At 50.6% G+C, this 10,380-nt stretch overlaps 1 protein-coding gene across 1 annotated transcript in view; it reads left to right on the top strand.

The window, feature by feature from the left end:
- Positions 1 to 10,380, top strand: part of CACNA1B (calcium voltage-gated channel subunit alpha1 B) — a 304,713-nt gene that overhangs the window by 291,470 nt on the left and 2,863 nt on the right. The window contains exons 47-51 of the mRNA XM_035891880.1: positions 625 to 751; positions 1,344 to 1,454; positions 5,675 to 5,882; positions 6,048 to 6,259; positions 10,147 to 10,379. Coding sequence (XP_035747773.1) covers positions 625 to 751; positions 1,344 to 1,454; positions 5,675 to 5,882; positions 6,048 to 6,259; positions 10,147 to 10,379 — 891 coding nt within the window. The remainder of the gene's footprint in view (positions 1 to 624; positions 752 to 1,343; positions 1,455 to 5,674; positions 5,883 to 6,047; positions 6,260 to 10,146; position 10,380) is intronic.

Genomic DNA, 10,380 nt, shown 5'->3' on the forward strand with positions numbered 1-10,380 from the left:
TCTTTCCCTTCAGGGAAAATAATACCTCCACAGAGAGCTTCCCAAACAGTTATATTAACAGTGATGCCCAATCCATTCTGTGTTTATTGTTCTTCTTCAGGTGACTTTCCTCTGGGTCAAAAGCTCTATGGATCTTTACTGATAGACATCGGAAGTTTAAATGTCCCAAATAACCCCAATGGGGAAACCAACATCAGACTCCGCAGTGAAACCCAGGGCCATCTGTGCCACTGTGCACTCAGTGCATGCACTTCAGCGTGGCCACAGATGTGTTTGACCAATGTCTAATTGGTCTTGCATATATAATTTGCCTGAACTCCAAAATTCTTCATTCCTCTTCAACAGAATTTAGGCTGCAGAAGCTGTTTTCCCTAGTTACTGGAAAAAAAAAATGTGATGGCTGGTTTGATTTCCTTGTTGCTCACGGGATCTTCAGGCTGTGAGGAAGTGGCCCTGGCAAAACCCAAGGGGACCTTATAGGTTCACCAGCAGCTGTGCATGTCCTGCAACTAGTTTCACAAGTGAAACCTCAAAGGGTATCAGAGTGGTTTACCTTCATCACAGTAAGGTTGGCAAAATCTCTTTGCAAAAGAGTTAATCCTTTTCCTCTCTCCTTTCTGACAGGCCAGCCCCGGAGGGTGGGATCAAAGAGTCCAGTTCCTGGGGGACCCAACGTACCCAGGATGTGTTTTATGAAACCAGGACACCAGCTTTTGAACGAGGCCACTCAGAAGAAATCCCCATTGAACGGGTGAGCAAACAGGGGGACAATGTGAAGATGAGGTGAGATGCAGTAGGTTTTAGAAATGCAATAGATTTTTAGACATTTGAGAAAAAGTTTAGAAAAAGCAGGTGAAGACAGGGTGAAATGCAGTAGACAGTAGGTCTGTCCCTTGAGACAAGCGTTAATGTGTCTCCTAATACCCCAAGGTTGCTTGAACATCATGGAGAAAAACCAAATCTGTGAGCTTCTACAGTCTGATAGCTGCACATGTGGACACGCTTGTCGTGGAATTATGTGTGTGCTGTGATAGGAAACTTAAGGCTATCTCCTCCTAGTTGTCCTGTTGTCCCAATCCCATTGCCATCAGTGTACAAACTCAGATGAGGGGTTTCACAGGTCACAGCTGGGGCTCGTTGCCACGGCTAGTGGAAGAGCTTGGGCCACTGTTGTCCTCGTTGAAGACAGCCCTGTAGATCGAGTAACTTGGGCACTCCACATCTCCTTCTCATACTAGCATCTCTTCACAATTAAATCAAACTGAGGAGAAGCCTGCTCAGATGATGTCTTCAAAGCGGATGTTCATGTTCTTGCTACTGAAACCATTTCTTATTTTGATCAGGTGGTAGAAATGAGGGAAATCAGCCCCACACTTGCCAATGGAGAGCACCAGCCAGGCCTGGAGAGCCAGGGGCGGGCAGCTTCCATGCCACGCCTGGCTGCTGAAACTCAGGTGAGCAAGGGAGACTTTACTGGGGGGGGGGCGGGCAGACTGAGAGTGGGTCAAGCACTCAGGATCTTCTCTCTGCTTGCCGCGTTGTTTGAAGCTGCTTGTGAATATTTGTTTTAAAAGATGTTTGCTGAACGTGGAGACAGGTAACCAGCCTTTGTGCTTGGGTGGCTGGTACGCATGTGCAGGCACAGCACTGCCCCCGGTTTTACTCATCCCTGGTTGCAGCAAAAAGCAACCCAGAGAAATCCCTCAGTCTGGGAAGCTTACTGATCGCTGCCTACCCGAGAGTGCCTCTTCTGATTAACTGGGGATGACAGGGTTTGCCAGCCTGCGTTCCTACAAGCTGTGTGTTTCCCACTGACAGCTGCTTGCTGTCTCTCCAGACAGACAGCCGAGGCATGCTCCTGTGCCCTAGCCGTGAAGAAAGCTGGAGATGTGCTGTGATTCTCTTTGATGAATATAGTGGGTACAGAAAATACCAGGGAGCCTGTGCCTGGAAGGCTGCATTGAGACACTAAGCATCCTCCCTGTTTTTTTTTTTTTTTCTTCTTCCCGCAGTATTTAGCACATACTGTATCGTGACTTTGGTCAGTAAAATGCTGTTGAGGTTTCCCTTGTTTAACTTCTTGTGGAGAAACTTCATCACTGGAGTTGACTTTTACAGCACCTTGTAGGCGCTACTTAGTGCGTAGGGTGTCATGGTTTTCACAGATCATTGGGGGGGCATTTCACATGTTCATTGCTGGCTGCTTGTCCCAGGTGCTCTCCAGCCACCGTCCTGCCGCCTATGTGTCAGAACATCTTGCTGCTCGTAGCTGTGTCTCTCATTCAAAGGGCCTGATTCATGCAGCCGGGGGGGGAGCCGCCCATGGCTGTGGGCTCTTGCCATTGCTCTCCGCAGGGAGCAGAACGTGAAAGACACGCAGCACCCTAAGACTAAAAGCCTGTGTCTTGCCTACGCAGCAATAGCTCCAACAGATACACTCTTTTTGCTAACATGCCCAGGCTGGCACAAGCTATGCTTCATTGGCCAGCAAATTTCCTTGGTGACTTCAGAAACTGTATGAGAGCTGGGGTTCTCTGCCGTATCAGGAGCACTACTCAACATGCTTAATAAAAGAAATGGACCACAAAGCAAACCCACAAGTAGCATCTTTCCTTCCCAGGCAATGCAGTTGGCAGCAGCAATGCCGGCAGCAGGAGCCTTCCCTTGGGAAACTCCTCTCGGTGGCAGTCAGGTATTTGCAGAAGTGCCTCTCGCAGAAGCAGAGTACCTGTTCCCCCGGGCGCTGCTGCCCCGCATGAAAGCTGATCAATCTCATTATGAATCAGGCCCGTAATGTCTGAGCAGGTCTAACCTCATTTAATAATACAATGTTTTGGCGGTTGTAGCTTCAGCTGAGTAACTGATGTACTTTCTGTGTGTGTCTCCCCCCTCCATGCCCTTCACCCTCCCTCTCACATGCTGCTTCTGCTCCCCCCAAACTTTGAGTTCTGTATAACTCTGATTTGCGATGCTTTCTGTTTCTGGATGGCTCCCTTTCTGTTTGACCCGTCATTCCGTTGTCTTTTTATGTTCCACTTTTTTTTTTTTTTTTAAAACAATGATAATCTCCCTATGCTTTCATCCTCACCTCCTCCCTCCCTCTTTGCTGTCCTCCTCCCCCATCACCCCCTCTCCCTTGTTGTCATCGTGTCCGCTGCGCATCTGCCGTGATGTCTGACAATGGCTGTACTGTGGGGCTGCTTCAAATAATGTCTCTCATCCTGTCCGAATTGTTTGCAGAGGAGCAAAGCACGGTCACCTGGGAGTTACCTAGCAGTATGTAGTTTGCACTAAGTTGTATCCTATTAAATTCATGTTAAGCAGTAATTAACCTTCCTTAACCCTTTACTTTTTTCCCTTCTCATTTGGAGTCCATTGTTGCGCCGACGCAGCTGCTACCTCTTTCCACTTTGCTGCAGTTCCCTCGATCCACAATTGCACGCCGCACGCTGTAATGGCAGGGACTTTTTGTTTGGTTGGTTTGCTTATTTATTTGTTTGTATATGCCTTGTTGCACAGGAATTTAGGAAGTGAAAAGTGGGGTTGGTAATGAAGAAGCAATTAGTAACTCTCCGAAGGGTTATGCTATAGTCTCCCGAGGCTTGTGGGGAGTTTCTGCGTTCCCCGTTAACGTAACGAGAGCATTATCAGGATTTATGGAAAGGGTATCCCTTGCTTTGCCACTCCCCAGTAGTGTCAGTGGGGACTTCTGTCCCTGGAGTAAGCGTAGAAGCAGGTTCAAAGTCCAAAGAGAAATGTTCATTTCTTATGGATTTGGATGGCTTTTTGTTGGAAAATCTGTCGTCTTCTTACCGGCAGCTCCTGAAGGGATTTTGGAAATCTGGGTAAGTATTTTCAGTGGGAAGTATTTTCAATTCTCACTTTTTTGCCCATATCAGTCAGTTCCTGAATGTGACTGTCCAGGTTATGGACCTCTCTCTGCCCCCCTCCATCTCCAGCCTCAACAGGAAGAAAGGAGGACAAACCTGAAGCTTTTCACTATAATTTCTTGCCCATAGCAAGTGCACACAGCAAGAGGCACGGGAGGAGACCAACGCAGCACAACACGGTCCTGCTCACCCAGCTGGTGCAAAGCCTGGGGCTGCACCAATGCCACAGGCTTTGCTGTGCTCCCCCAGCCCTGTGGCTCTGCCAAACCTTCTAGCTCTAGCGCTCCCCCTTACCACCCAGTGGGAAGCACCAAAATTTGGGTAACTGCCTCGCAAGAGAGAGAACAGCAAACCGAAATTCAGCCCAGATGGTGCCTTTGCATGCAAGATAACCCACCCGCGCCAGCCCGCTGAGAGGGAGAGCGGCTCTTTGCACCCACAACAGCAAGCAGTGCTGCAGAACAAGGGGCTTGGTGTTGTGTAAATACCACGGGGCAGCAGAGATCTGAATTTCAGGGCAAGCAAACAAAATAGCGTAGGCAGTAAAAATAATCCAAGGCTCTTTGGAAAGGTTACAGTGAGCAAAGCAAATGTTCTGCGAGCAGTGTTGCCGGAGGCAGATATTGGATTGCGAATTCAAACAAGTGTAAGAGCCGAGGGACCGGAGGACACCCTGGCTCCCGCCCAGGCAGCCTGGGCCGCCATGCTCCGACGCCTTTCCTCAGCCACACAGCTTCAACGCAGTGGCAGACCCAGGGAAGCCTCCGAGGATGGATGAAGCCCTGTCTCCACCGCAGAGCCAGCTGGAGGCCAGCAGAGTGAAGAAGGACGCGTGGGAATCATCCTCGTTTTCTGGGCTCTGTACCCGGCGATTGGGCAGTAGGGAAGGGACAGGCTGTGAGAATAGCTGTCCTGCAGTCCCTGTCTTGGTTTCTGCAGAGCATCTTTGCAGGGTTTTGGACCTAAAGGGAAGGGAGCAGAGCCTGGAGCTGCTGCAGGGACAGGGTCCAGCTATGCCTGAGGGAGGCTGTGCTATTGCACTCAGCGTCCAGATGTTTGGCCACAAATGCTTTGAAAACAGCAAGAGCAAACCCAAGCAGTCATTTTTGGAGATGTCCTGGTAGAATTGCAGGACATACTGCCATCTTGCTTGTCCCAGCCACAAGGGCTTCAAGGATTAATGGTGGGACAAGAAGAGAGGTTTAAATGTTTGACAGGAGTTGTCTTCAATTGCAGGGAGCTAGAATTAATTTCTAGGTGGCTTGGCCTGTACCTTGCCCACTTATTATTCCTGATTTTTCTCCCTTTCCATGTGATGCCCAGCAACGCTTTCATGCTTTCCTCTTTGGAGATGCTTTGGGATGACCCCAGGCCCTGAAGCAGCTTTGGGTGAAACTAGCCTTGGAGAATTATCGTTGTGAGATGCTTGGCTACTGTGCTGCCCTATGCCCCTGCTAATGTACCCTTGACTCCCATGATGCTGTGTTTGGTGTGAAGTGCTGCATTTTGCTCCGCACCAATGGTACCTGTGGATTGGCACTCTGCTAAAAGTAAAGCCCGTTTCAGCAAATGGAGATCACATTTGCTCCTCAAATTTAGCACAAAATCTACCATTCCACAAGTCCTTCTGCCCATTCCAGTTATATCCAATTAACAGTTTTTCTCCTTCCCCTCCTTGCCCCTCTCTCTTACTGTAAAACCCTCCCCATGCTGGGAACCAAGCAGCTGAGCACAGTGCAGTGCCTGCCCTCACCCTGCTCAGTGTCCATCCGTCTGCCTTGCAGCCCATCCCGGACACGAGCCCCATGAAGCGCTCCGTCTCCACACTGACCCCCCAGCGCCCTCACGCCATGCACCTGTACGAATACTCCTTGGAGCGCATGCCGCCGGAGCAAGGGCATCACCACCATCACCACCGCTGCCACCGGCGGAAAGAGAAGAAGCAGAAGTCCTTGGACAGGTCCCCCCATCAGCTGGCCGATGGAGAAGCTGGTAAGTGCTTTGCAAACAAGGGTTTGTCCCTCGTCCTCCTCCCGTCAGGATGCACGATGGTCATCTGATGAGATTTGGGGTCCCATCTGCATGGAGGAACCTCCCTGCCCCACACCTGGGAGTTCCTCCTGTGTTGGTGACCCCCAACCAACATTCATCTTTCAGTGGCCCAGTCTGGTGAGCATTCTTCCAAGGACAAGAAGCAGGAACGCGGCCGGTCCCAAGAGAGGAAGCAGCACTCTTCCTCTTCCTCTGAAAAGCAGCGCTTCTACTCCTGCGACCGCTACGGCAGCCGGGACCGTTCTCAGCCCAAGTCTGCCGATCAGAGCAGGCCCACCTCACCCAATGGAGGGCCGGAGCAAGGTCCACACAGACAGGTGAGGAGATGCAGGGTGGGAAAAGGGCCCAAAGGTCTTCCGGGGATGTGCATACCTTTTCCATGCTTTGCTTAAAATAAAGGCCACAGAACAGGGAAGGCTGGGCAGTAGCAGGTAAAGACTTTGAGGTCCTGCTTGGTGCTTCATGTCCAAGACAGGGATTGGAAATGTCATTTGATGGCTCTTTAGTAGCCACCTCCGGAGTGAGTGAGTGACTCAAGGCATCTTGCAGAGACCCCACTGCCAAGGACACCCTTGCCCCTGCCTTCAGCAGAGCAGCCTGGAGACCTGAGACCTGGCAGCTCTTGATGCTGGTGGAGAGAGCGTACCTGAGCCAAGGCAGGCTGGTAGTCTGACGTGGGACCTGGGCAGCAGAGCTGAACCGTTCCCCTGCCAGTGGTGCTGAGCCAGAAACTACCGCTGCCCCGTGCACAAACATCTGGTGGTTGCCAAATAAATCCTTTGCCATCGCAGTATAAGCCAACAGAATGCAGCACAGGGACCCCAGGCAGCCAGAGCTGGGATTTCAGCAGGGTTTGCTCACGTTAGCAGGATTTTCCAACTGCTGTTGCATGGGCTTCAGAGCTGTCCCGTATTGCAGAACAGGTTAATTTTCTGAAAATTGAGGAAAAAGCCCCTTTTCCCTGCTGTCAAATCAATCTTCAAATGTGCTCTCTAGCTGGGAGAAGGAATCTTGGTAAGGGAGAGGGGGAATGAAGGAGAAGGTGGGCCCTGGGTGGAAGGGGAGAGAGCTCAGCCCCAGCCCAGCATGGTCCCTGCCGACATCTCCTAGTAATGCAGAGGTGCTGTGCCGAGGGGGAGGCTCTGGCCGCTCTCCAAAACCTCCCTAAATTTGCAGCCTGCCGGTGGTGTGTGACCGGTTGGGCATCTCGGGAGAGGCAAGTGATGCTGTTGGCCATCAGCCCCTGCACGACATCCGCTCGTGGGGAGCAGGAGGACACCCTGCCCTCAGCATGAGTGAGAGCTGGGGAAGGATTTAAATGAAGAGGCTCCATAGTGTCCCACTGGCTGCAGAATGAAGCAGCTTTCAATCTCCTTGCCCTGTCCTGTGCCTTTCTCTCCCCTTGCATGGTCCTTAGCAGCATCCCAGCGGCAGCCTTGGAGCCTTGTGTGCTGCCGGGGGTGCCTGGGGGATGCTGCCCCACGGCCGTGTGTGCTGCTGTGAGTGCCCGGGGGACACTGCTGCATGGCTGTGGGGACAGCTGGGGCATGGGACAAGCTTTGCATGGTCATTCTCAGCTGGGACCAGGTGTGGCATCGGTGCAAGGGCTGATGCCGCCGGGACAGTGTGCGGCCATAGCATGAGGGAGCTGTAGCCCAGAGGCCTTTTCCATCTCTGATTGCTGCTGCAGTCCCCGACGGGCCTTCACCTAGTTTTCCAGATGAGGTTTTTCTTTCCATTTCTTAATTTCTCCTTCTCCTTGGCTCTGGGAAAAAAAACAAAACCAAAAACATCAAAAAAAATAGCCAAACCCACATATCCCTCCGGTCCCGATGAGCTGAAGAGCCCTTGTCTTAACAAGGTGTCTGTGAGAAGCTCCGTCAGTCCGATTCCTGCGTTATTGCGGCTGGATAACAAGGCGCTTGTTAACTCTCAAGTATTTTCTGTGTTAGCCAGTCCCTCTCCTAGGGAGCTGCAGCTTTTCCCAGGAGCCCTGGCCCAGAACATTTCACCAGGTCCCTGGAGGCCCCTGCATGTACCAAAAAGAGAGGCTGGCTCAAGCTTCACCTTGCCAATGAGGTGGCTTCATTCCAGCTTGGAGCCAAGGCAAAAATCAGGACAGGTTTGGTTCAAAAAGAAGTTCTTTGGAGGTTTTTTTTTTAGTGCAGAAAGAGGAGGCCAGAAAACCAAGCTGTGAACATTTCATTGTGGGTCAACGCCCAATGCTCTCTTTGACCCACACAGAGATGTTACGCATCTTTAGTGAGTTATTTCACTGTTTCCTTTTCAGTACAGGTGAATTGTTAAATACAAAGCCCATTTCATGATGAATCTGGGAAAAGCATTTTTTAAATAAGATGAAAAGCCTTGGCATTTCAAAATATTTCAGCAGAAAGGAGCCTGTTGGACACTTTGAAAAAAGACCTCACCATTTTTTTTACAATCAAGATCATTTCCTGAATTGGTTCTGGATAAAAAAAGGTATTTAAAGGCCAAGCAAGGTGCTTAGGGACAGGGTTTAGTGGTGGGATGGCAGGGTTAGGGGAACGGTTGGACTTGGTGATCTTAAAGGGCTTTTCCAACCTAAACGATTCTATGGTTCTATGATTCTAAGGCAGAAAATCTTGCAGAAAGCAGTTTTAGACAGCTCAAGATTTATCAAAACAATTTAGTTCTGCTTTCTTTTGTAAGTATTGTCATTTTGAGGTGCTCAGCCTCAGGCCGAACCTCTTCCCCTAGATGTTAGGACATTGTAGGTCACCTGGTGGTGGTCACCATCACCTCCATCACCACGGGGGGGCAGGTGATGGGTGGCAACTTGGCCAGGGAGCAGGGGCCTGGGACAGGTCTGCAGCGGAGAGTAAGGCTGAAACATGGGGAAGCCAGAGAAGGGAGAAGGTGAAAATGGAAGAAGAGAAAGGCAAAGACTTGGTTGCCAGGCCAGGAAAGATGTGAGTTGTTGGTCCAGCAGCACAAGCAGCAGATGCTGTATCACCCCCCCAGCGCTTGCGGAGAGCAGGGCTGCAGAGAGGGACACCAGGCTGCTCTGCACCCCAGGTAATGCTGGTATTGCCTCTTCTTCTGAGAGACATGGCATGAGTGGTGGCAACCACAGCTAAAATAGCCTCCATGTCCAGCTGCTGGGCTGATCCCCTCCAGCACTGCTGGGCTTGCCCTCGAAACTGAGCTGGAAAACCCAGGCAGAGCAGAACAAGCATGGATTGAGAGCCCAGCAAGCAGCAACCTGATGTGTTTATAGGACGGAAAAGCTGCTCTTCAAACATTAAAGGTCTGGTCTCAAAATGTTAGGTCACGAAGGGCTAAGGGGTTTTTAGAACATGCTTGCAGGATTATTCATGTACTGCCCTGGGAGAATGTGAGCAGAAATGCCAAAAGAAGGGCCCATTCCCCTCTCTCACAGCATTTTTTAACTTACCGTAGCTTAGTTCACTCCCACTTGTCACTATTGGTAACTCGGGAAGCTGCCAGGCTTTTCTACCCCTCGAAAATCAAATATGTAATGTTAAAGAGGAGAAGGTGAACATGCGTTTCTTTAGGAACCCTCTTGTTAAAGCCCATCCAAAGAGCTTTCTGTTGTTGTATTTTCAGAAAGTGGCTATTTAATCAAAATGCATTTCATTCCCCAAACTACAAAAAAAAATAGCCTGCCCCCAAACCCTCCTTCCGCATAATCCAATCCACAGAAATGCTCCCCATCATCACCATTCACAACCGTGGGGTGAAGTTCTGCAAAAAATCTGCCCCCAAGCAGAGTGTGCTCTTGTGCAAAATTGCATTTGCAAAAAAAATGACCGCAGGTTTGCGAGCCGCTGCCGCCTCGTTCAGGTAAGGCGCATGTGAGCCTGTGTACGATGTGGGTGCCTTCCCTCCGGACAGTGTCCCCTTCTGTTGGAGACGTCTGCCAGTTTGCGTCCTACCGATGCTCTGACCATTTCTGTTCTTATTTACCGCTCGCAGAACTTTAGTTCTCCAGCTCTTTACATCTTGTGTTGAATTATTTCTTGAGAACCTCCTCCCCCTGACTGTGCTTGTCTAAACTCTCTCTTTTTTGCTTTTCTTTCCTCTTGTGACTTGTCTCTCCCTCCTGTTGCTTCTCCTTCTGTTTTATACCTGCCTGCCTTTGTGTTTGTCTGGTGTTTCCCTTTTTTATTTTTTGATTTGCTTTGTTCCAATTTTTATGTAGGGCAGTGGTTCAGTTAATGGGAGCCCCTTGCTGTCGACATCTGGTGCTAGTACCCCATGCCGGGGTCGGAGGCAGCTCCCACAGACTCCACTAACCCCACGCCCCAGCATCACTTACAAGACCGCTAACTCCTCGCCCGTGCACTTCACCAGTTTCCAAACCGGCCTGCCCACTTTCTCCCCGGGACGCCTGAGCCGCGGCTTGTCCGAGCACAACGCGCTGCTGCGCGGGGAC

This window comes from Egretta garzetta, unplaced genomic scaffold (assembly GCF_000687185.1).
Source record: "Egretta garzetta isolate BGI_Z169 unplaced genomic scaffold, ASM68718v1 scaffold143, whole genome shotgun sequence".
In the NCBI taxonomy this organism is placed as follows: domain Eukaryota; kingdom Metazoa; phylum Chordata; class Aves; order Pelecaniformes; family Ardeidae; genus Egretta; species Egretta garzetta.